The sequence below is a fragment of the Podarcis muralis genome, chromosome 1 (genome assembly GCF_964188315.1).
Source record: "Podarcis muralis chromosome 1, rPodMur119.hap1.1, whole genome shotgun sequence".
Classification (NCBI taxonomy): domain Eukaryota; kingdom Metazoa; phylum Chordata; class Lepidosauria; order Squamata; family Lacertidae; genus Podarcis; species Podarcis muralis.
Window position 1 is genome coordinate 114,608,741 of NC_135655.1, and position 26,008 is coordinate 114,634,748.

At 48.1% G+C, this 26,008-nt stretch overlaps 2 protein-coding genes across 2 annotated transcripts; both read right to left on the reverse strand.

Moving 5' to 3' along the window:
- Window positions 1-3,409: 3,409 nt before the first annotated feature.
- On the reverse strand, window positions 3,410-6,681 carry HOXD12 (homeobox D12). The gene is made up of 2 exons (XM_028749043.2): window positions 4,749-6,681; window positions 3,410-4,206 (listed from the first exon to the last, which is right to left on the reverse strand). Exons 1-2 carry the CDS (start codon window positions 5,356-5,358, stop codon window positions 3,968-3,970), a joined length of 849 nt encoding a protein of 282 aa, XP_028604876.2. The 5' UTR covers window positions 5,359-6,681; the 3' UTR covers window positions 3,410-3,967.
- A 9,068-nt stretch (window positions 6,682-15,749) lies between these two features.
- HOXD13 (homeobox D13) lies at window positions 15,750-20,009 on the reverse strand. The gene is made up of 2 exons (XM_028749054.2): window positions 19,000-20,009; window positions 15,750-17,519 (listed from the first exon to the last, which is right to left on the reverse strand). Exons 1-2 carry the CDS (start codon window positions 19,730-19,732, stop codon window positions 17,269-17,271), a joined length of 984 nt encoding a protein of 327 aa, XP_028604887.2. The 5' UTR covers window positions 19,733-20,009; the 3' UTR covers window positions 15,750-17,268.
- Between the last annotated feature and the right edge of the window lie 5,999 nt (window positions 20,010-26,008).

Below are 26,008 nucleotides of genomic sequence, written 5' to 3' on the forward strand. Positions count from 1 at the left end.
GCCTCGGAACCAACAGTTGTTGTGTTTTTGAACACGTAAATACCAGGAATATTTATTTCGGTGGCTTAATTCAAAAATACATGGACACACTACATATAATGTGCGTATACTGATACTGCTTCTTTCTCTCACTCATTTTATTTCACTTCTCACAGACTAATTGCAAGTCCATAATCATCCACAAATGGAAACCAATTGAGCTTAATAAAGGACGCATCGTCATTTCTATATTTTCCGCCGCTAATGGTGCGATCTTGCACAACCGTTGAGCCTGGTGTTTGCAAGGAGTTAGTGAAAGAGAGAGTAAAATCATAATTATACTAAAAAAGAGGACCATTAAAGGATGCCCTTCGCTTTTGGGTCAGATGTGCTATTTGCGAGGTAAATCGCCTGTAGATGCTCGCACAAATAATCTCAACATGGAAGGAAGTTGGTTGTATTCGTAGGATTGATTTTCGTTAATTCAGTCTGTATTTTATAAACATTTATTTAGCGACTTAGAAAACTGAACAAGACCTTGATTACCTAATCAGCTCTGTTGTGGTCTCCGTTGTCTAACGGGAAAAAATTGGGAATAGAGATGGAAAGGAGTCGACCATATAATTGAAAAAGAATCATTAGCTCCCAGTCATTCCATAACCATCATTGTTATTCTGAGGCATCATTAAATATTTGTCTTATTTTAATTTTATATATATATATATATATATATATAATGTTATCTGTTAGCTTTTTCTCTATAGCAGTATTCAGATATTTAAAAATATCGATTCCTTCTTAACCATGCTTATCGCCTTAGACTTCTCAAAAAAGGGGGGGAATTGTAGATAATCATTTTTAAGACAATAATGCACTGTAAATACCGCATTCCCCCCCCCCCTTGCAAAATGGAAATTGTTTAACACATCTGATAAACTGCTACGGCCATCTACAGTTAAATAACATCTCCGCTCAAAACCATGCCTGGCTGGGAAACATTTGAAGGAGGTAAAGTTCAAAGATTTAGTTAATACTAAAAATGTAGATAATAAACATGAACTTCGTTTTAATTCCTCATTTGCGGGGTGGGTGTGAATGAATGAATGCCCGGCTTTTAGCTCTGGAGAGATCTGGAAACGTGAAGGATCAAAACAAATCACTGATCAAGGGTTTAATTTGAAGATCAGGGAAAACAAATTTCATTTTATCCTTTGTGGGAAAATATATTTCTTTCCGCATTCGAGGCGTCTGAATTGTGAACTACTCTCTCGCTCTTAGAAAACTATTATTACACACAGTTATCAGATGAACATGAAATTATACCACAACCTCCACTCAAATAAGCTTCATTAGTTTCCTTGTGTGCCTGTAGAATCACGGTGTAAAGGAAAAACAGCCCCCAAGGTAGATCCCTGGCCAGTTGTACTTAAAAACTTGCTGGCTTGGTGAGGAGTTTTGTTTTGTGATGTGTGGTGTGAGTGTTTGTGAAAGCAGGGGCTGGAAACAGGCGGCCGAGATGGAGCAGAGGATATTCCGAATGAGTCGCATCCTTGATTCCTTTGTGTCTTCCCTCCCTTTATTTTGCGCGCAGCCTTTGGACAAGGCCAAAGTCAAGCTAAAGAGGAAGGGAGGCTGCGAGCAGCCGAGACAGAGCGCTGAGCCAAGGGCAGCCGGCGAGAGGGGCGAGGGGCAGTTTGGGGCGGGGGGGGGGGGAGGCAGAACAAAACAGAAACAAACCGCAAATGGCAGACAGAGTGTCGGAGGGTGGACGGTAGGGAAAGGAAGCGAAGATGTTTGGATAAGCCTTTGGAGGCGCGGGCCTAAGTTGTGTTCAGACTTGAAAGAAAGAAAGAAAGAAAGAAAGAAAGAAAGAAAGAAAGAAAGAAAGAAAGAAAGAAAGAATACCAGAAGGAGACTGGGTGCCAAAGGTGCGCCTCAGGCATGGCGGGAGGCACATGGAGAACAAAGAGACCTGTGGCACCGTCAAGACGACAATCCAGACTATTTAGCAAGACAGAAGTTTCTGTGAAGTGCGGTCTACTTTGCCCAATGTCCTACATAACGATGGTGGTGAAATCTCCTGGGACTCAGGATCCCATTTGGTGTTGTGTGTGGCGAACGGTTAAGAATGTGGACTGCCTTAAGAAAAGGTGGTCAAAGAATAGAATTGAAGAGCGGGAGGGACCCCGACGGTCATCTAGCCCAACCCGCGGCAGCGCAGGAATCTCAGCTAAAGCATACAGAGCAGATGGCCGTTTTCAAGGTGTCACTCTGTTTCCCCTCCTCCCCGCGACAGACTAGCAGGGCGGCCCCTCTGGAAGCGACTGCAACGGGAGGCGCGTGGACGCTGGTTATTAGCACACACACGCGTGCACAAGTTTGCACTCCGTTTGCTTGTGGCGGAGGCGCCTTCCGTTCCAGCGCAGCAATCGTGGGGTGAGACCAAGCGACAATGCCTGCGTCTGGAAACCGAAGCAATAAGGCAAGAATAGTCGAGAAGCCACTCCTCGCTGTCAAGGGACAAAGAACCCTGAACAGGATCCACTAGCATAGGCAGCTTCCTCCGCCCTCCCCACTGCGGCGCAGGCCCCACCGCCACGCGCAAAATAAGACCCCGGTAACATCTTCACTGCTCCCCACCAAAATCGGCATGAGAAATACTAACGATCCAGGGAGCCTAACAGCCTAACACCCCTCGAGCATTTTCAATTCACACAGATTTTTGCTTCAGGGCAAGCAGACACAGCCGCGGTTTGGTCACCTCCATCTTCCTTCCATTCCTGGGAGAAACGCGAAGATCTTTCCATCTTCTGCTCCCAAACACCTCCCATCTCTCTCTGTCTGCTCTCCCCCCCCCCCCCACCACACTTTTATCTAACAATCAGGGCTCCAGAAGTGGGGGGAGGGGTTGTTCGAGCAATCCAGAGACCACCGAGGGGCTCAGGCAACGAGGCCAAAACGCCGGAACGCCTTGCGAAGTAGCCGAGGAAGGTGACAGCCAAGCCTTGATTGCGAGGTCACGTGCCTTTGTCGCAATAAATACATGTGTGCGCATATGTGTGCGTGTCTGTGTGCAGCTATTTCAAAAAATATACATTTTATTGTGAACCACTTAAAAAAAATATGTTCCAACGCTTCCTTGTTTTGTGGTTTTGGTAAAACAACCCACCCACACCCACCCACGCACATTACTTTGCGTCTTACTGCAAAGTAGCTGGAGCCATACACGGATTACCTGCCAATGCAACAATTTTAGGGCCTTTCCCATTCAGCCAGAGTCACACACAATATTCTCCCTTTGCTTTCACGCAGATCCAGGCAGCGGGCGGGCGGGGGGGCGCTCGACGCGTTTCTTCCCCCCAACTGAAGTCTTGGTGAGGGTGGAATGAATGTTAAAGAACATAACAAAAGAAAGAAGCAGACGAGGGGGTGGGGTGGGGAGAGCTGACCCCACACATTTCCTTTATTATAGTTACAGTGGTACGTCGGGTTACGTACTTAATTCGTTCCGGAGGTCCGTTCTTAACCTGAAACTGTTCTTAACCTGAAGCACCACTTTAGCTAATGGGGCCTCCCACTGCTGCGCCACCGGAGCACGATTTCTATTCTCATCCTGAAGCAAAGTTCTTAACCCAAGGTACTATTTCTGGGTTAGCGGAGGCTGTAACCTGAATGTAACCCGAGGTACCACTGTACTTCCTTTCCCCTTCAGCCAAGAAGTGAGGCTTTTGCCGATTTACACAGCCAAGCAGGTTGATTGGGGGGGGGAAGCGAATCTGACTGCTTGGGCTAGACCCCTGTCAACGCTCCCCTCCAGATTTTGCCTGCGTTTTTCGCCTGGAATCCGTAGTGGTTTCGCTTCGCTTCGTTTCGCGTCGCTTTGTTGTCCCTCTGCTGAGCCGCGAGACAGCCGCTCCAGAGGCAAGTTCATGATTAACAGGGAGGAAGAGAGCCAGCCCCAAGACGCCCCCCTCCCTGGGCGGCGTCTCTAGTAGAGCGAGAGCGCCTGCTCGCGCATCACCACGCGCTTCTTCTTCATCCGCCGGTTCTGGAACCAAATCTTCACTTGCTGGTCGCTCAGATTCAGTCTGTTGGACAGCTCTTTCCGCTTTTGCCGGTTGATGAACTCGCTGAGGAGGAACTCGCTCTCCAGCTCGGTGATCTGTTGCTTCGTGTAAGGCTTCCGTTTCTTCCTCGACCTCCCTGGCGTGGGGCACCAGGGCAAACCTGCAACAGAAGAAGACACATCGAGAAGGGGTTTGTGTTTGGTTCCTTCTTGCTTGGCGCGCTTGCTCTGACCGAGCCCGGTCCCCGGTGCTCTGGGTGGTCTCACGCAAGCGCGGGGGAAGCCGCGCCTATGGCAAGGAGGTGGGGAAGCCTAGTTCAAGAAAGCAAGGCAGTTTTTAATCCTCTAGGATTTAAGCCTGTAGGATTATGCGCTTTGGGGTGGGATGGAAGTGATGCGCTGCAGTCCGAATTTGCACAAGTCCCATCCGGAGCAAGCGCCACCGAACCCAGAGGGACTTACTCCCGACGCAGGAGCAGGCCTAGGGTGTTGGTGGCTGCGATCCTACCCAGATTTTCATGGAAATGAAATCGGTGAGGCAGATAGGCCTAACAGCTTTACCGTGGAAGTAATCTCACCGAGTATACAGGAGTTTGGGTGCAACATTTGTGAAGGCTCAGGGACTGGGGTTTTATTGGCTGGGGAGGGTTGGGTTGGGTTGGGGGGGAAGGATTCTCTCCTCTAGCAGCGAGAAGGCACATACCGTCCTGCAGAGGAGGTCTGAGGTTTGGCTGGGTTGCTGCGGGCGGGAGTGTCAGGTTCAAGTTGATGGCGTGCTTGAGGTCCTCCTTAATAAAGCCCGAGGCGGAAGAATCCGCGTTCAAAAGAGACGCTGATGCGCTGGGCAGTCTTCTCGGCTCATATCTGAGCCCTTTGGCCTGAGTCGCCGCCGCCGCCATCCTCACCATTCTCCCGCAACTCGAGTCGTCAGTCAGAGCTTCCCGGCTCTGCCTGCCTCTCTCGTCCTGCTTGGGAGCGGCTTCGTGGGCGGAGTACTTGGGGTGGTGTCCGTCCAAGGCGGCTTTGCTGCCGCTGGGGTTGAGGCTGACGCCGGTGAGGGAGCCAGTGGCTGCGGCGAGGTAAGACGGAGCCTGCGTCGAGCCGCTGAGTACGTGGCTGGACGGCTGAGCTGGGCAGGAGCTGGCGCAAGTCCACGCGATGGGGCTCCTCGGGTAGGAGAGCGCGGGCAACGAGGCGGCCAGCTGGTGGCTTCCATTAGCTCGCAGGTTGGGGAAGTAAAAGGAGTCGGCGGCAGAGGGCAAGTTCAGGAGGGAGCCCACGTAGCCCGGCCGGCAGAGGCTCCGGTCGCACATTTTCCAACGCGAAGGACGTGCGCTTCCTCCGTCTTCATTCAGGGCGGTGTGCGTGGAACTATCGGAAGAGGACTCCTTCTTCGCTCGCGGGTGCTCCCAAGCCGGGCATTTCCAGCGCCTCTAGCAGACGAGCCTCCTTCGCGAAAAGTTGCAGGAGAACTTCTCGAAAGAAGGAGATGGACCCCCAGTGCAGCGGAGGAGGAGGAGGAAGAAGAGGAGGAGGAAGAGGGCGGGAGCGGAGGGGGGAAGAGATGGTAGACTCCAGTCATGGGACGCCCGAGGGCAAGTGGACGGGGATTGCCCTGGTGGCAAAGTTTTAGAAGACCCCCCCCTCCTCCGTTTCAGGGATTCAACCTGCAGGAACCCCCCGTTCTCTGCTCCCTCCCTGGCAGGCGCAAATTAGTCGGGTTCTGCGTTTTAACCTCCATCATGGCTTCCCTCGCCATCATTTATTCTTCCAAGAGTTAATTAAGACCGTGTGTGTGTGTGTGTGTGTGTGTGTAATATTACACACACGCACACACTTGCATATTTGTTCTTTGCATAAGTAATATACAAACCTTGCCTTGATGAACTTTGTCTAAGTACAGTACCTCAATCTATATACAAAGGTGAGGACGTGCTGCTTCGGCGAGGAAATTGTTTTGTTATTTTATACGCGCATATCCTGCACATATTTTGCCTCCTGTCTATTGTGAGATAGCAGGAAGTGGAATGAGCCGCAGTCCCTCACATGAGGATTTGAACTTGACATACCGCGTGACTCTAAGGTATTTCTGTAAACATAAATGTGCGGCGCAATCTTTACTCAGAAGTAAGGCTTCCCGAGGTTTGCTCCTAGGTAAGCATGCGTTGGGTCACAGGCGCAATGCAATTTCAGCAGTTCTGAATTCTGAATTAACAGTTCCCATTACTGATATATTATGTACAATATTAATACGTTCTACCTGTATACTGAATGCACGGAGAAGTGTCCTATTTATCTGTGAAATCGTATGAACACATTAGGGTGGGGGGGGGAGATCTGTTTATTTTGATGAAACTTTATCCCTTTATACCTAGTGGAGATTGCTTGTCAGTATAAGTTCCCCCCCATTTTAAAATTACAACTTTTGGCGTCTTTCTGCCAGGATTTCCATTAAAAGCGAGTTCTTGTTCTTTCTCACACGCCATTATTTACAATAAACTGCATATATATGATATAATGTATAAATTATATAATGTATATAATGTATAAAATGGATATACATTTTTTTAAAAAATCACAATTCCTGGAAAAAAATGTTGTGCTGAAAGGGAAGGGAGCTCAATTTTTCCTGTGCTCTCATGGAACCTTACCTAACTCGCTTCCAAACCTTCTGCGTGGTAAGGGGTCTCTGGAAGTTTCTCCCATCGATTTCCTTGGGACTGACTTTGGCTTACCGATAAAGTAACTCCCCGCAAAGGAGCGGGCCTGCTAAGGAAGGTCTTCCGCGAAGATCGAGGCCTGCTTGCTTTGAAATCAACGCTTCGCTTCGCAGAAAGGAAAAGGAGGAACCTGCTGTTGGTTCGGTAGAGCAGAGGGCGCGGATATGCGTAATAGCGGCTACGGCGAGCCTTTTAAGTAATGACCGCCTAATGGACAGTGCTAATTTGCATGGCAATTACACACACACACACACACACACACACACACACACACACACACACACACACACAGGGACCTTGGTTAGAAGTAGAGAAGCTGGAAGGGGCCTTCCAACCTATCTTCCTTTGGGATGCAGCAGCAACAACAACAAATGACTGGGGGACTTCCGCGTTTGGGGCTGAATCTCGACCTCACTCACCCCGAAGCAGATCCCCTTTGTTGGCTATTTGGACCGTACCGTCAATGGACCAGAAAGGAAGGACACTATTCCTCAGATAGTGCCTTACTCACTAGCCATTTGAGGCAGGTATATTTTTACTTAAGAAAACTTTGTGACCGGCTCTATAACGGAGACCCGACGTTGTTTGGAGAGACGCCTTTTTTAAAAAATCGTCCCCAAGTCGTCCGCAGCAGCCATTTGTCACCAGACCGGTCTCATTTAAACGCGGCGCGTTTAAAAACGGAATGCGAGGGTTACCCTTAAGAAGTGTCAGAAATAGATTCGCAAGGAATACCGGGCTGGCTTTGTCCCCTGTCCGCGGAGACCCTGATTCTGCGCTGCTGGAATCGACCGAGCCGTCGAGGACGCAGACGCTCTCCAGCTTCGTGGCTGTGGCCGGTGGCCTGCGAATGATGGCCCCTTCCTGACCGAGGGACCTGGAGTCCAGGAGGGCCCTGTCTAGAGGCTGGCTGAACACTTGGGGGAAATAATTCAAATCTGGGACAATTCGAACTTTTCGCATCAAAATAGTGTAAGACCGGTTACAGACAGCAATTCGGCCTCCAAGATGCATTTCTGAACTGCGTAAGGATCTCACCCTGCGATATTCTGAATTTCAAACTTTTAGCGCATTCAGCTTCTATCCAATCTTTTGGAAAGCAAGAGAGAGCATTGGTTCCTCCTCGTCCTGTTGTTGTTCGCTTGCTTGTCTGATTGTTTTAATTTTTTATTTAAAAAAAAAACCCCTGGAAGATTTAATTCCTTATGTTGTATTATCTTATTGGTCCAAGTTCTCTTGGATTTTCCCTTGGAGATCACAGGCGCGGCTCTTTCCTCTCTGCTTTGATGGCGAGGCACCGCCAGCCTAAGAGCACCCCCGCCAGAGAGCAGCAAAACAAAACAAAATCCCTCGGCTTTGAAATAAATCTTTAAATCATTATTCCCCACATGATGCTGCAGACCACACCAGACCACACAGGCACCGCCGGAGGATATTGCTCACCACTCACATTTAATTTTTATTGTTTGACTTATGTCTACCAATTGAGTTTCTCTTATTAACTTGGGGGTTTTGGCTTTCTCCAGCAGGTCTCATCCAACGGGGAACAGAGCTCAGAAGTTTCTGGCAAAAAACTTACTCTAAAAGACAACTTGTTACTGTTCTGCTACTTAAGAACATGTGCGTTTGTTTGTGTGTGTCTCTCTCTCTGTGTGTGTATTTTAGTTCCTCTCTCTCTATTGCTAGGTAGATAGAGCAACAGATAACCCTCTGGTGCAAAGAGGGGGTGCAATCAATCACAGAAATTTATTTTAAACGGCAGAACAGATATAACATATAATATAACGCTCTCAGTTTTTCATATAGATGTACACAAATGACGGCACATTTAAAACTATGGCTATGCAGCCCGGCTCTTTCAGTATGTTCTTGAAAATAAATCCCACTTTATTCGTTTTTTAAAATGTTTTGTTTATGCGTTATTGCAACTTGTATATACATAATACAATATCCATCCTTTATCCCTTATCCTCGGACTTCCCACTCTATCTCTCCCTAGCATTCTAGGTAAACCTTTGTCGGCTGCATATTGTATTATTCCACCCATTTCCGTCACAAATCTTCCTTTATTTAGTATTATCTGCTGCTCATATGTTCATTCCTACTTGTAGGTTAAGTTGACTATTGTGCCCTCTAAGATATTCTCCAAAACGCTTCCACTCATCTCTTATCCGTGACTAAATCCCACTTTATTCCATCGGAACTTACGGCAAAGCCATTACTGCCTTGCGCTTCTGCCTCCTTCACATCGGAGAAGCCTGGAGCGGAGAGGGCTCGCTGTCCAAGACAGGATGAGTCCCTGAAACCCGTCGAAGATATTGCCACAATAGCAAGTGGTCCGTGTTGCTTAGCTATGAAACTTCAGGAATTGATAGTGCAAGCCTATATGTGTTTTCTCAGTAGCAACCCCTCACGGTTTTCAAGAAGTGTGTAGGGTTACAGCCTTAATGGACAGCAATTCTTCCACCCCTCCTTACGCTTATAGAAATGGGAAATTTCCACCTATGCCTTAAATACACAGGTACAAAAAGGCGTACTCACCCCTGCCTTACATACTCTATCAACATCCTATCCCATCCTCTATCCTTGCTCAAAACAAAGGAGGCCAAATCGATGGAACGGCGCAGTTCCTCGCAGGTCTACTGAGAAGTGATACCCGTTGAGTTCCATAGTAGGGGCGCAAAGGGGTGCAGCCTCAATTCTTCTATCTAAACTTCATGTCTATGTGTGTTATATTTTGATACCGAACTGACCAAATTTTGCTTCCTTTGACTCCCATGAATAACCGCGGGAGGTACTCGTGGGAAACCTAGGGCGATGGTCGGAAGGCACGCGAGAGGCACTCAGTTTGCTGGGTAGGTCTGGTCTATGCCCGGCTGGGAGACCTCCTGGCAACCTCACGTCTTCCAGTTTGGGCTCACGGCGGAAGGACGGTGGGCTACAGAATGGCATGGAAATTAGCCAATGGACTGAGTGATAAAATGGGAGAGCCGAGAAAGTCCTTAGCAGTGCTGAAGTCTCGAATAAGTGTGCGTAAGGCTGTCACCACCAAGCCTTTCCCATTGAAATCAATTAGGGAGTTTGACTTTGGGTGCGTCGTGTCGGTGGCCTCTAGACTGGAAATGCCGATGAGAAAATACTGATGAACTCGTAATTAAAACAAGTTAATTACACTCTCGAGAAATGGCGAAGCAAGAGAGACTATTACCATACACTCACAGTGCAATGTTGAACGTATTCAGAGGTAGTCATGGTTCAGTCCCAAGAGATACGTGTGTTTATTAGATAGATAGAGCCACTCTATCAGAAGGGAAACAGAAAGGGCTGGGTGTTAAGATGCGGTGAAATGATGTCACTATTAAGAGCTCCCATAGCATTACCCTCAAAATGTGGATCATTCTAGCATAAAGGATAATGAAAATAGAAATAATAAAACCTTATACTTGAATATATACCGGTACAGCAGTGAGGATGCAGCTAAAAGATAAGTATCAAACCAAATTATATACCTTGCAGCAAGTCTATTTGTGTTGGAAGTCTAGATGCAACTCAGATTTGCAGAAGACAAGTTTGTTTTTATTCACAGGACATTTATTTATGCAGTGATCAATTGCACCACGTGCAAAACAAGCACCCTTACTCTGTCGCTGAGACTGCCTGCTTGCAGCCTCCTCATAATCTGAGGTCCTAAACTGTAGGTTACTTAACTTGCGCATAAATCCAGCTCTGGGACTACAAATAGTATATAAACTGACTCAACGTGTAAGCTGAAAATTAATTCTGGTTCTGCATTACGAAGATTTCTGTATAACTGGCAAGCTTACACAGTCCGGCAGAAGTTCTTACATCAAAAACATGCCGCCTTATCTGGTCCATAATCTGACCCTGATCACGTTTACCAGGAAATAAATCACATTGATTTGAATGTTACTTACTTCCAAGATGTAGTGCATGCGCAAAAAGGGACAGAATAACAGATCCAGAGCAACTTGCAGGATGTCTGACTCAAATTGTTTAACAACAGCAAAAACTAAAATGTTTGCACCCACCCACCCAATAATAGGCTGCTGAGAAAGAACGCTTGGGCGGTGCTCAGAGTTGGTTCATCTGTGAAATGTGGGGCTTAAACTCGGTTCTGAAATGCACCACAAAATTATGAGCAAAACACATGCCCAGAGGCACTCCATTCCATATTCCTCCAGTCTAACTCTTGGACCTTGGAGTTTTTTTGGGGGGGGCACACAAAATAAATCCCACAAATGCGGCCCCCTTTATTGAACAGAAATCACAGCCACACAATGTGACCCTCTACATTGTTTTATGATAAATAAATCCCACTGACTTTTAGAGGACCTTATGTCCCAGGATGTAAATGTTAGGCTGGAGATAGTAAGGTTGCAATCCTAACCCCATTTATCTGGGAGTAACTGCTATTGACTTCTAAGTAGACATGGATAGGATTCAGCAGGGCTTACTTCCTGTAAACAGTAAACCTGTAAACTTGACAATCCTAAAGGTATGGTCTCAGAATCAGTGGAAAATAACAGCCATTTCCAGTGTAGTAGGACAATGCAGTCCTACTCCTGTCTCCTCAGAAATAAGTCCCATGGAAAGGATGTATAAGATTGCAGTCTTCCTTCCACTTTGCTTTTTTAGTTTCCGAGTTCAGTGAACTAGCAATCAAACTGAACCAAAGGAGGTTCTTTATTCCCCCCCCCTTTTTGTACACACACACACACACACACACACACACACACACACTCATGGAAGAGGAAAGGACAGAGGGTGAAGAAAGAGCTGTTGTTCAGGCATGGCCAAACTTGGCCCTCCAGATGTTCTGGGACTACAACTCCCATCATCCCTAGCTAACAGGACCAGTGGTCAGGGATGATGGGAACTGTAGTCCCAAAACATCTGGAGGGCCATGTTTGGCCATGCCTGCTGTAGTCCTTTGGACCCCTTTCCCTCTGGGAAACTCAACAAACCTGCTACACCTGGAACTAAGTGTGGAGAGTACAGATGAATGGGACACATCTATGGGCAGATTGAGGGAGCCCCATCAACTCTGGGGCTGCCCATAAATACCAAGTAAGTTAGTAGAGTGAGGTCTGCAGTCTCCAGGAACTTTTCTCATGAGAGCTAAGAGTTTGTTTGGACCCTGGGTGAGAACCTGGGAGCTGAGAGGGAGGAGATGTGTCAGAAGGAAAATGAATTGATATTCATGTGCATGTATTAGTATTATTAAGGTAATGTTTTTATATGTAGCTGTGCATTTTTGTAATATTTTGTTGCCTGTTGTCTGTTGTTGCTTCCGTTTTTTTGTACACCGCTTAGATGCATTTTTAATATATTTAGCAGTATAGAAATTAAATAATCAAAGCCAAATAAAAACTCCCCCCCCCCAGTGCACATACCAATGAACTACCCAGTCCGCTGCCAGAAAGAAAAGTGACTCACTCTTCAAACTATTTTTATAGGTCTGAAAAAGCACAACCCTTAAGGAATCAGTAAACTCTTAGCTAACCAATTCAGACATGATATGTGAAGGAAATATAGGCTGATCCAAGGACTTGGGTGAAATAACACTATTAGTGAAATGTTAACTATAGTTGTAAGTAAACCATAAAACCTACTCCCGCAGATTGCAAAATTAGGCTGACACTCTCGGGAAAAACAGCATGCAGCAGAGTAAAGCTATTTTATTTCCTAACCTGGTTAGGATCATGGCCCGGCCATATTCCTGACCATATTCGGAAGTAATTCTCAATGAATCAAATAGGCCAATTACAGAGCCTCAGTTGTCTAAGCTGAGGCTTCAGAATGAAGAGTCTCATAATTGGGCCGTTTGGAGTGTTTGTTTTAATATTACAGTTTAAAATGTGTTGGCTATCCAGGAAGCCAAGCGCGAACATTCCACAGGAATCCATCTTTCCCCTTTTCCCGCTTTCATTTTACGGGCATATCCTTTCAATTACGACATGAAAGTTGTGTTCATACATTGCTTGGAGTGTTGCGAATGGAGTTTCTCCTCGGCTCCCCAGGGCTATGCCGCAATTCGTCCAGCAGATGGCAGTGTTGTTCTACACATTGAACGGTCTCGCTTAGCCGCTGCAGGAAACCAGCGGCCAACCCCACGCAGCCGCAATGGCGGTCTTTGTGTAATTTGCCCTACAAAATATGGTCCACAATTCCCGATTACAAGCAAACGACCGTGCATTTTCGGACGGCCGCCTCCGCTTAGGCGCTAGCTGCCCACACACTTAACACAAAAGACGTTACTCCAGATAGTTAAGACTTCAGCCAATTTTTAAAGAACTGAAAACGAGGTCAAGAGCTGCTAGATCTGGCGGCCCTGGATAATGCCGAATTGCACTTGAGCGCTGCAATCCACGCTTAAACTCGCGAGTAGACCTATTCAAGTCAAAGGAATTTCTCTGGAGTAAAGCACGCTGTGTGTCTCTTTGCAGCAGAAGCACAATGTTCGGAGAGAGGCCTTAATTTTGTACAGTACTTTACTAGCTTTCGTGTGGGGGTGGGGAATAGAGATTATATATATATGATTTAACCCGTTAGCGTCCCCCGCCTCCAGCTCTCTCCCGCCAGCCTTTCTAATTAAATTTGGCATTTGGTACACTTTCGGTTCCTTTATGAGCAAAGAGGGTGCGGGTAGCTCTTTCGACGCTGTTGATTCAGCAGCCAGTTCAAAGTTCATTCCCCAGGGTTCCCTCCGCGTTTGCGCAGCACAAGGCAGCGCTGCCCACATTTGCTCTGGACTGAGTCGTCCCGGGGCTTCCTGCGCGGTGTTTCTGAGACGAGGGCAACCTTATACATGCCCACTCAGAAGCGAGCCTCGCCGAATTGAATGGCACTCATTAATTCCTGCAGCCTAAAGTGAATTTAGGACCCCAGCTACGGCTTGCATTTACAGTAGCGCATGGCACGAGTAGAGAGCGAATCACTTTAGCACCCCCAAAAGTTGTTTGAAAGTCAGTTTGACCATTGACCTCAATGGAGCTTCTTCCCACAGAATTGCAACTCAATTCTGGATGTTAAAGAAGTGAGTTAGCGCAGTACGGAAACAGGTCTGGATTTATTTATGCTTTCAGTGACAATAAGGCGGCAGAGTTAACACTAACTTTTGCATAAGAGGGGATTTCAAACCTCAGCACGCCGAGCAGTGATTTCATTTGCGTATGAGTATTGTGTGTGTGTGTGTGCATGAGTGAAAATGTTACGAAAATTTGTTTTGTACACCCTCCAAAGGAGGAGATACCAGAAATTTAAAAAAACAACACTATATACTATATACACTACGAATACCTAACCCTTCCCAGACTAACCTCCACCAACTGCTGCTACATAACATGGACGGTATCCAGTCAACGTAAGAACGTCCGGATCATATGCTACGGAGAGTAGATTCAAGAAGCATGACAGAGTTGGACACGTCTTAAGGACAACAGTGGAGGAGTTGCCGGGTTACAATTTAAGGTGCATCGGCCTAATATAATTTTCTATTGCAACTTTTGTTAGGTATGTTCGTATACAATGTAATATAGCACAACACATATTTATTCCATCAGTATAATCTTTTGCAGCAACTTATTTCAGGAGTATGTTTACCTGTCTGCATTAACATTAAAAAAAAAAAATTTGTTCATGCCTTGGAAAACTTTTGATCTGCTCTAGTTGAGTGTGCTATTATTTTGTGTGGGATTTAAATCGAGAGAGGGGGCAGAATCTAGGGAGGAAAGGAAAAGATGACCATAGAAATATGCTCTTCCTTCTCTTCTCTTCTCTTCTCTTCTCTTCTCTTCTCTTCTCTTCTCTTCTCTTCTTCTTTTCTTCTTCTTTTTTTTAAAAGGAGGAGCTATTTGCGTCCAGCGCCAAACCCCAGATCCCAAGGAAAGGCGTCCAAAACGGGGCACGGGGAAGGAAGTGGGGCAGCGCACACGTTGAAGATTTCCAAAGACCCAAGTCTTTGTAGTGAACTGAAATACACGGACACGGCCCTTAAAATATAATACTTGCAATTCAAGTGTTCCACATATGTGCTCGGAGTCATCAGCATAAACCGAAGGATAAGACATATTACACTGGCATGGCTTTAGATACTTAAAAGCAGAACAAAACCCCAACATCACACCCGCTCACTGTTTGAAAACAGACCCTTTTCTTTTCTTTTTCTTTTTAGGCCCTTTCTGACAAACACGCACACACACGTCGTTTTCTTTCCCTCTGGGCATCGAAAATAAATAAATCCGTTTATTCGGGGTAGTGTAGGAGGAACATGTCTAACAGTTTGTGAGATCAAGCCTTTTAACCAAGTAAAAACGAAAGTTAGCCGTAGAGCAAGAGTTTGAGAGCAGGATGGGAAACGATTTTGAAACGCAAGGGCCAAAGTTCAATACTTCCTTTTCCCCGCCCCGCCCACTGGATTCAATGATCCTTTATCATTAAATGAGTTCAGGGGCTTCTCCCCAAAGGGCTGTGTAGCTTTAAGTCCCTTGAAGTCCATTCGAGAAACAGATCACTCTCTCCCTGCCCCTGGCGCTTTCCTCAACGACGCTATCAGCCCGTGAGTTAAAGAGCTGCATGTATCCCAAAGCGAAGCACAAGGTCTCAGTTTAAGTATGGGGGCAGCAGGAAGGAGTGCGGGTCGCAGGGCTTTCGTTTCCTACTCGAACCTAAAGAAAGGAGAGCGACAACAGGGAGTCGGATTCAGATTCACTCCACAGCAAACTTTTCGCCTCTAACCAGGCGGGCGCCAAACGAGTTTCCCTCTTTGAGGTTTTGCGCAAATGTGCTAAGACGCAACAACGCACTTGGAGAAAGAGATACTTCGCCATTGTACCTCCTCCGCCGCGCCTGGAATTTTTGCTCGATTATGTGCACTCTCTTGTTGCAACCGGGAGAGGAAATCAAACACCAAACTCTTGGGACTGCCTTAACGTACTAGGACTCTTTAAAAAAAAACCATAACCTATTTTTTGTCATTTATTGCTTCTTTCACTAACACCCGTTTCATGTACTGTAGTTAACAGAAGCTACCACCGAGCTCCCACTCCTCTGAGCAGAAGCCTGTCCGTTCCCAGGAAGGGTTAAAAGCGAATGCTTTTTTGTGATTGTGGAGGAGGAGACAAAACAGAAGAGTTAACAGAACGTCCCGATATTTATATAAAAATACGCATCGATTTATACACACCTTTATACAAACTAAACATATTAGGCACAGTCGGTTTAAAAACCCCGGAACTCCAGGCCACTGTACTAAGTTGAGAATTCGGCCCAGCGCGTGAGGTGCCCTAGCTCTTAGTACGACAATAATAGAAAAGAGCTTACGTGTTAAGCCTCGCTTGCAGACTGCGTGCGAGTGCAACAGCGAGCAACCCAACATCACTTCCACTTCACACGCACGCGCGCGCACGCACCCCCCAAAAAATTGCAGGCAGGATCCGGCCAAAATTTAAAGCACTTAAAAAACCACGTTTGGTTCCAATAACCCAGCATACATGGTAGCAAACCGACACAAGACTTAGCGGAACTAACTTTACCGTGCGCAAAGTAGGTTTCCTTTCGGTCGGATCCTGCCTTTCACTACTGTAGGAAATCTGACTCCATTGACTGTACATAAAGCAACCGATTATTTCCCCCCGACTGCCCGCAGCAAACGTGTGGGAGGTGGGCCACCTAATCACAATGCATTTTGGGGTTTGTTTGTTTCAAAAAGATTATTTATAAACCTAACAACCGCCCCATTCTAAACAGGTGGACTTGGGACGAATTTCGAACTCGTTTCTCCATACTCCCCTAAATGGACTTTGCTTAAGCCTGGAACGGCAGGTCTTCAAAACTGGGACCCCTGGGCCCTGACTCCGGTTTAAGCTCAATGGGGATCGGTTTCGGAGAAGACGGAAGGAAAAATGCAGTCCTCTTTTTCAAAAAGTAATTTCACATTAAGGTCAGAGGTCAGTGGCGACCCTCGACTTCATTTACCTTGGCGTTGACGTCATCATCACAACTCCCTTGCACATAATCATTGTCTTCTGGTCCATTATGAAAATTCGGGAGATTGATGATAAGGATAAACTATATATATAGATAGATTATATATATCTATCTATAATCACATCAGCTGCTTTTAGCACTTGGCATATTCTTAAGGCTAGTTTAGCGGTTTTTCAGGAAGGCCTCGTGGGAGGGGGAAGGGAACAGAACCTACCAAAATACAATGAAGGAGAATGACTTTTTTAGGGGGGAGGGAGAGAGGAAATCTAACACTTGCAAGTAAATCCGAAAAAGAAATTGCGAACCTTTTTCCTATAAGTACTTCAACAAGGTTCCTCCCTCCCCCCCCCCCCCCGGGAAAATATTAAATATATTTCAAGTCTTTCCAAAAGTCTTTTTGAGCCGATAGTGGATGGTTTGCAATTAATATATATTTATATATATATTTATAGATAGAGATAGACCCCCCCCAAAAAAAACCGATTTGGGCCCGGATCAGGAGACATTGTCCTTCAGCTTGGAGACTATCTTCTTGTCCTTGACCCTGCGGTTCTGAAACCAAATAGTGACTTGTCTCTCGGAGAGGTTGGTGGCCGCGGATATCCTCCGTCTCTTGTCCTTGTTTATGAACTTGTTCACGGCGTACTCGCTCTCCAGTTCCTTGAGCTGCAGTTTCGTGTAAGGCACGCGCTTCTTCCTCCCTCGTCGGTAGACACACATATCCGGCTGGTTTAGTGCAACGTCCCCTACGGAAAGAGGAGACCAAGGGGCAAGTTTTAAAAAAAACAACACAATTTATTTATTTTTTTACCATTACAGTACTACTTATGCCTTAACTTAACGGCCGACAACTCTCTTTGGAGACAATGCAACGCAAGAGCTGGTTTGCAGCTATTTGGGTGGAGATTTCTTATTTTGTTTACTCTAAGTCCTCAAGTGCATATGGTTCAAAAGGGAAAGGCACAATTGCGCTCACAAGCAAGCAAGCAAGCGCGTACGCACACAGGATCCTAAGTTGCAACTTCGAAATATCTTCCTTGCTTGATTTGCATGTGGCTGGCGATGGGTGACACGGGATACTCCGCGCCCCCCGCGGCTTGAGGGCTCTGGGGCAAGTTTGCAGCAGCCAGCAATAGTAAAACGATCACGGCCAGCCTCGGAGAGGCCCGTCTTCATTAAGGCCAGAAGTCCCGTCCCCCCCCCCTCCCTCAAATCCTCAACTCATTTCCTCTCCGGCTTTCAGTCCCTCCGATTACTTTCCAGCGGATCTGATTTTATTTTAAAGCTGAAGGCTGCAAGAAGCCCGCGAGGGACTTTCTGAGAGAGTAACGTAAAAGGTGAGGGGCGGCTTTACATCCGAGAAAATATGCCTCGGATCAGGCTGCAGGGCTGAGATCCTCACCCAGTCTGCTCAGAAATAAATGGCGAGAAATAAATAGTGGAATTCGTTCCGATGCCTTTTCTGGAAGTTAAAACACACACACACACAGACAGACACACACACACACACACACACACACACACACACACCAATGCAAGCCAAGGGGAATTTCCTGGATTTGGGTTTTAGGTCTGGGGTGTTTGGGGGAAGGAAATGCTTTCACCCCCCGACATATTGCCGTGAGGCTTTTGTACGGACAGTGTCTACATAATGACAATGATTGCACTAATAGTACAATCCTACCCAGAAGTAAATCGCATTGAGCTCAATGGGTCTGCTATTCTCCCTGGAAAGTGGGTAGGAGAACTGCAGACCAAGTCCCATAGATTTCAGAGGACCCTAGGGTCGAACAGGCTTACTGGGAAGATAATGCCCACTGAGTTCAACAGAACTCTCTGCAACCTAAGACTAAGTTACTGGGCAGGAAGTTCTTTTGAAAGTCAAGGCGATTACAGGCTAGGCGTGCCGGAGACCTCTGCAGCCCAGGAGCAAAGACGTGAGAACATGGAGAGCTCAGACGCTTAAGGCAGCCGCTCCACGGCTTTCTGTGGGGCTTCCTTGAGGGTCTCTGGGAGCTGCAAAAGAGAGCAGGCCGTTCTCTGGCTGCTGGTAGGTCTAGCGTGTAGCTAACCAGCTGGAGGAACTTTCCCCTCCTCTTCTCCTTCCCCTCCCCTCCCTGTGGTTTTAGGTGGGCAGCTACTTCTCCCAGATGTCAGCTTCCTGTCCGGTTGACCTTCTCCTCCTACTCCTGCTGCTGCTGCGATCACCACCTGGCCGTGCCGTACCTGGGAAGGAGGACTTCCAAAAGTGGGAGCCCTGGGCCTGGTCTTTGGCGCAGTACACCTGGCCGTTCCACCCGTTGGCCAAAGTCCACGACTGGTAGCCCTCCATGGAGATGTACGTCTCGTGCCTGGGCTCGCCGCCCGCCGCTGAGCCGAAGGTGGAGACCACGTCCAGGTAGCCGGCGGGCACGTGCTGGTAAGGGCCGGCGGCGGCGGCGGCAGCGGCGTAGCCCTGGTAGAAAGAGACCTCCTTGGCTCGCGAGGAGACGTCGCTGCCCGACGGGACGCTGGTGCTGGCCAGGCCGGCCACGTCCATGTACTTCTCCACGGGGAAGGCGGCGTGCGGGGAGGCTTTGAGCGCGGCGTTCTGCTGCAGGCAACTGTAGTAGCCGTTGCCGAAGGGGTGGTAGCCCGGGTGGTAGCCGAGCGCGGCGGCCGCGGCTGCCGCGGCCGTGGCCGTCGGGGGCCCACCGCTGGAGCAGTCCTTGGAAGGGGCCGCCTCGGACGACGACGACGACGAGCGCGCCCCGGCCGACGAGCCCGAGCGCTCGTAGGGGAAGCCCGAGGAGGCGGCGGGACCCGCGGCTCGACCCGACGGCGGCGGCGCCGCTCCGAAGACAGGCGGCGAAAGGAAATTGCGGCACTGGCCCCGGCCGCTGCTGCTCCCGCCGCTCCCGCCGCCGCCGGCGTCTGCCCGCAGCGCCTCCATCTCCCAGCCGCTGCCTGCGCGGCTCATGCTGCCTGCGCCCAAGAGCCTCGCTGAAGGCGGGCGCGCCGCCGATGCTGCTGCTGCTGCTCCTTCTCCTCTTCCTGGCCTCCCTCCTCCTCGCCTCGGCCCAGCGGCGGCGGCGGAGGCCCCCAGCAGCTCATGGCGCGCCAAGCCACCGTAGCCGGGGCGACTGGTGCCTGGGACGGAGCGCTGGACGGGGCGGCCTCGCTCGCCCCCGGCTCGGGATGGTTTATAAAAACTAAGGCCACGCTGGGAGGGGGGACGCGGCGCCTGGCTTCGCAGGGAGGGCCAGCAGGGAGCCCCCATTGGCTCCTCACGCCCACGTGATGGTAACCCGGCCACCGGGAAACTGAGCCTGCCAGAGAGAGAGAGAGAGAGAGAGAGAGAGAGAGAGAGAGAGAGAGAGAGAGAGAGAGAGAGAGAGAGAGACCTCACCCCTCCCTCCCTCCCACCTCCTCTCTTCTCCCTCTCTAAACTTTGTTTCCCTAGGTAGCTGCGGTTCTCAGATAAGGGGTTTTGTTCTATTTTTGGGAGGCGGGGGTGGAGAAGAGGAGGATTAATAGGAGGGGGCAGTGAAAGAGGGGCTTGAATAAGACTGAAATATTCATAAATGCCGACCACCCTCCCCCTTCGTCCTTCTCTCTGACAACCTCGGGCGAGGGGGGCGGGGGCTGACATCAATTTCGAACCAGTTCACAAGGAGAAATTCCAGTTTGGGATCCTGTTTACAGAATATCAGAACGCACACGCGCGCAGATTTCGGCCCTGGATAGGACCTCTGTAGAATTATCTATTCATAGATAAAGGAGGAGACTGAGGCGGGACATATATACCCTATCTACGCTGCCTTTAAATGTTATGTGGACATAGTTCTCAGCTCCAGGTCGCCAAGGCCAGGCGGTAATTTGAGGGGGGAAATGTTCTCAATAACAGTTCACCTGTCCTAGTTCGGGTTTCCTCTGATGCCTCGACCCAAACTGTACTCTTCAATGGGGTTTTAATGGTAGAGGTGCTTACCAGAGTTTTCTGAAGCGTAACTTGTCCGAAATGCACCGGTGGCGCCACGATTTGAAGCTGAACACCGATCCTAACCCAGTTTGCACCTAAGTAAGTCGCACTGGTTTCATTAATTCCCCGTCCCCCAATTTGTTTCACTAAGTACTTTCGAGCTGCAGCCTAACTTATCTGTTAAGAGCACGAGAACGTGTATAGGCGTGAGAGGACATTATGCATTAATTCGTATAACATTATACATGTATTTTGTATGATAGACATATCTCTGCACAGCAACACTGTATTGCACAGGCACAAACAGCAGCAGGTCTACCTCTCGGCCCGCTGTATCCCTGCATCAGCAACCAAATCTGAGATTCACTTTCTTGGGCTTTGGATTTGAATCACTGGGCTCTAAGGAACCGGTGAGTTTGCTTAGTTTCCAGATGGGTTCAGCCCTGGGTCTCTTGGAGCTAAAAGCTTTTGGGTGTCACAAGTCTCTTCGTCGGGCTTCTTTAGTGCAGCTTTCAAGAGGGTGAAGATTAGGGAGACTCTTCCTGCTGCTGAGCAGAAGCTGGAGCTCAGAAAAGTTAAAACGCGAGTGTGCGCACCGGTTTCATACAGTGAAAACAGTGCCAGAGCTCTCTATTTATTTATGCGGTTTAAGGGCGAGGTAGGGCTCTGTTGACGCCTTCCTTACACCTCGATTCTCAGAAAGTTACCTGGGAGCAAGCCCCGTTGAACTCAGTATCAGCTTCTACGCAGTCGACCTACGTGGCTGCAAATCTCCCCGTGACTTTCCTCCAGAGACAAAATTCGTAGGATCGAGCCGCTGTGCTTCAGCTGTGATCATAGGCATGGTTGCCCGCGAGTAAATCCCGGTAAATGTAACCTTAGCAGCCTTACTTCGTCCCCTTGGCTTTCCGGAGTTGCCGGGGGATCTTCCTAAAGCCCGCTCTTTAAGCTGCAGTTCCCACGAGCATCGCGCAGATATGCGGGTCTGGGGTGTTAGATGCGCACAGAATCGAATAAACCCCCTCGCTTATTTTACCCTCCCTGGTCGATGGACTTTCTGGTTGTAGGAACTTATCAGCAGGCTATAGAATAGGAAAGAAGGAAGGTAGGAAGGTAGGAAGAATGAGAGAGAGAAGAAAGAAAGAAAGAAAGAAAGAAAGAAAGAAAGAAAGAAAGAAAGAAAGAAAGAAAGAAAGAAATCCCTGGAATATAGCAAAATGCTTTTAAAAGACACTCAAGTCTTAAAACATGTCTTAAAAGTGCTTAAACCATTGTAAGGAAAAGGGGGGTGACTCCTTTCCCCCTGAATGGAAAGAGATATTTATATCCAAGCAGAAAGGCTAAAATAGGACTGCGAAAAGACTCGGGCAAAGGGTGTGGGTGGACAGGCGCTTGGTCCGGCTTCGGATCCGAAAAGAATTCGCGACGAGGGAAAGAGGCCGCCTTGCGCAACAGGAGAAGAAAGAAACCTGCAGCCGCGGCTTCTGAGAATCACTCGGCAAATGGAAGCAGCAACCGGCCGGGCGGGTCACGAGAGGTCTATTCGCCATGGTTTGCAGCCCTCCTAATAACTCTTGGCAGTTTCCGAGGCAAGAGCGAGGAATGACAAAGCCGTGCCAGTAACGACAGCAGCAACCGGCTGGGAGCAAACACAAGTTCACGTTCATTAAGTCTCGATCGCTTAACTTCACTGACTGCCGATCCTCCTAATCAACGGAGCGCGCCAGTAAGTGAAACTGACAAAGGTCACGAAGTTCACTCCTGTCTAAACCCGATTTCTGTTTGTTTCCAGGACGTGTAAAGGAGTCGGTAATTAGGAAGTGGTTACTAAGGGCACGACGTTAAAAAAAATATTTTTTAAAAATCTACTCGGCTGAACTCCACCCCCCCCTTTTCTTTCTTAATTGCATACAGTTAAGGAAACATTTATATTCCGAAATAATAGAAATATCGGAACAGAATAAGGTTGCCACCAAATTCAAGCTGCAGCCTTTCTACGGCTTGTCTGGATGCACGCGGTTAGGATAAAGGTGTTTATGTAACCCAGTTGCAATCCTGCTCAACATTTGAGTCAGAAGTAGGATAAATACATTCCGGACACGATGCAGCCAGAGGTAGGCCTTTGAAAAGGATTCAGCCGGCTTACTGGGGGCAGTATTTACTAGGACTTAAATATTTCCCATTGTGTTCAATGGTGCTTCCTCCTAGGGGCATAAGGACTGCAGTCTTCCTTGGAGAGGGTTACTTTCCTCCAATGGGATCATTAGGCTTCCCAGAGCGTTAAATTGTGTCTGGATCGTGTCTTATCATTTTGCTATACGTTCTTCATTGTTTTTCATTGCAGGAGAGATCGTCGCTGCCAGCGGTCGTGGTTGGGGGAGTCTTTCCCCGCACCCACACTTTTGGGGGGGACCATCTATTCCACAAGCCCCGAACACGGCTTGACCTCATCCATTCCAGCGAGGTGATAAGGTAGTTTTATGAGCTGTGGGGAGAACTGAGGGTCTGACCACGCGGGTGTGGGAGACCGCGAATGGGAATCAAAACAATGAGGTCAACCAGGCAAAGGTACTTTGTAAGGTAGGTAGGAAAAGCACCCTGCCGCCATTCTCATTTGAGCAAAACCTGTTGCTCCGACTGGGGCTGAGGCTCATTCCAGAGGAGTCAACAGCCGCTGCAATGATCCACAGGTTACTGCTGCAGAATGACAGGCCGGGTCGTGTTGACCTATGGCTCTGCGCGCGCAAGGAATGGGGATGGCTGGCTGAGATTACGAGGAGGCGGCAATGCTCGGAAAACAACTTGTCTAACAAGACTGGCATATTTGAAGAGGCACCAGGGCATACTGGCGGAGCTTTATTCCGTTTGCAACACCCCCTTTCGGGAATCCCTTTCCGTCCCCTCCCTCTCCCCCTTGGCATTAAGTCAACGTGTGTGCAGCTGACATCATATCTGCCTTACATTTTCCATTTGCAAATGGCGCAGGCATCAGAAGGAACGATTTTGTTGGGGACGCAGTGAAAAGAACGAGGGGCTTCCTAGGAAAGGAGAAAAACACACACACACACCCGCGAAGAAGCTGTGATTTGTGCTTCGAGGAGAAATTACCTCATTTTCCCTCCCTAATATCTGCAGCGACCTAATCCAATCGCTATGCAGAGCCATTTCCTAATTAAAGGCTGTTTTAAGTCTTTCGGCGACCCACCCCGACCACATCCCTCGGCTTTTATCTCCTAAGCACAAGTTCCCAATGGCTCCATTTAAATTGACCCGTTTCCAAGTGAGTGGACCCGGAAGCGCAGCCTCTTGCTGGGACACGCAACAAAAACCCGAGCCAGATAACCTCGTGCGCCAGAGAGGATCGAATGTCCTCCCCGCTGCCAATTCATCTTCTTTATGAAAAGTCTTGACCTTAATTTCGATCACCCGCGTCTTAAAATGCATTGCGCATAAGTTAGTTTAGGAATTGTGTCAATGGGACTTTTAAAATATATTTATTACTTCGGTGCAAGTGGTTATCATCACCAGCGCAGGAAGGTCATTCCGTTTATTCAGCAAATCTGATTCAGGGATTCCACCCTGACCAAATTTTGTGTCCTACTTGCGCAAAACGGCTGAGTCCGCCCCCCCAACTCCTGTATGAGAAAGGATGGGTTGCCCTCAGTAATGTAGTAAGCAAGGAAAAGGAAGGGGGGTGGAGGGGGAAGAACTATTGGAAATATATGGTTGCTTTACCCCACTCATGTGTTTGTTTGTTTGTTTGTTTGCTTGCTTGCTTGCTTGTTTATTGATTTGTTTGTTTATTTGTTTGCTTATTTGCAATCCAGTGCAGAATTCTCCCTCTGAAGTGGTTAGGATTTTCACTACCTCTATTTCCATAAACTTCCAGTCCGCTGAGGTGTAACTGAATTGTACTACAGTGGTTCCTCGGGTTACAGACGCTTCGGGTTACAAACTCCGCTAACCAGGAAGTGGTTGCTCCAGGTTAAGAACTTTGCCCCAGGATAAGAACGGAAATCGCGCGATAGCGGCAGCAAGAGGCCCCATTAGCGAAAGCGCGCCTCAGGTTAAGAACAGTTTCAGGTTTAGAACGGACCTCTGGAACGAATAAAGTTCTTAACCCGAGCCACCACATACATATTACAATGTTTGAATTATGACTTACAGCGCGATCCTATACATCCCTGCTAAGAAGAAGGCTGCTGTGACTTCAGTAAGGTTCGTGCCCAAGCAAGTGGCTGTAGGCTGACATCAGCAATCCTGATTTTTAAAGAAAGGAATAAATCGCTGTTTAAAAAAGGAAAAAGGCAGGCGCGTCCACACCGACCGTTTCTAGGTGTACCACCAGATTACGCGTGCATGGCAAAACTGACGGTGTAAAACGGTGCAAGGCGCATTGGTGTCAAGACCCGCTGGTTTTTAATGGGAAAGTCTCTCAAGTGTTTTGATCTCTCTCAGCTGAATTCAAGAACTGAATTCATAACTTAAGAATGGTTTCCAAAATTAAAGCCGCCTAACTTCACAAATCCCGTTTTACTTGTTGGGGTTGTGCCATATCAACAGTGGATCAACCCTGGTTACTGTCCAGCCAAAAGGCCGCTTCATTTCGAGGGGAGAAGTCAGCGCCCTCTTCAGCCTCTCTTAGAAACGGCTTTGGGTGGACCGTGTCCTGATTGCGACCTCAAACTGAAGTTCGCCTGCAAATCATGAAGTTAGCAGTTAAGGTAGGTAACTCAGACTGAACTGGGTGAAGTGACGTAAAGCGGCAGAGATTGGCAATACCCCTGTTCCATGCATGCTCACTTCATAAGTTTGTCCGACTGAGTACCATGGGGCTTGTTCCCAAGTGCACCCACGTGTACGCATTCACCTGGGAACTTTGGGCAACATTCCATACATCTGATGAAGCGGACTCTGGTCCAGAATGCTGGTGCCATTTAACGAGGCAGCATTATTCTGAATATCAGTAGAAGAGTCAGAGAGGAGAGCGCTTCGCATAGGTATCTGGTGGTCACTGTGAGAACGCAGGATGCCGGGCCTGATCCTGCAGGGCTCTTCTTTAACGTTTTAGTTCTTAAAGGGTTTGTGTGTGCGTGTGTGTGTATAGGATCTCAGCTTTCTACCCCGCCATACAGTTATTCCCACCTCAGTATAATTCAGCTAAAATGTTTGTTGATTAAGACCGGTTTCCATCTGTAAGCATTGCAAGATATATTAGAACCCTCTTTAGCACGTACCCGAAGCGCATTAGACCCCTCGCTGATGTGCAGTTCC

What these genes read in the sequence shown, in the direction of transcription:
- HOXD13 (XM_028749054.2), bottom strand. Translation starts at nt 19,732, where the DNA reads ATGAGCCGCGCAGGCAGCGGCTGGGAGATGGAGGCGCTGCGGGCAGAC. An exon ending in TTGGAAGTCCTCCTTCCCAG is followed by an intron (nt 17,520 to 18,999) that starts GTACGGCACGGC and finishes CTCTTTCCGTAG; the next exon opens with GGGACGTTGCACTAAACCAG.
- HOXD12 (XM_028749043.2), bottom strand. Translation starts at nt 5,358, where the DNA reads ATGTGCGACCGGAGCCTCTGCCGGCCGGGCTACGTGGGCTCCCTCCTG. An exon ending in CAGACCTCCTCTGCAGGACG is followed by an intron (nt 4,207 to 4,748) that starts GTATGTGCCTTC and finishes CTTCTGTTGCAG; the next exon opens with GTTTGCCCTGGTGCCCCACG.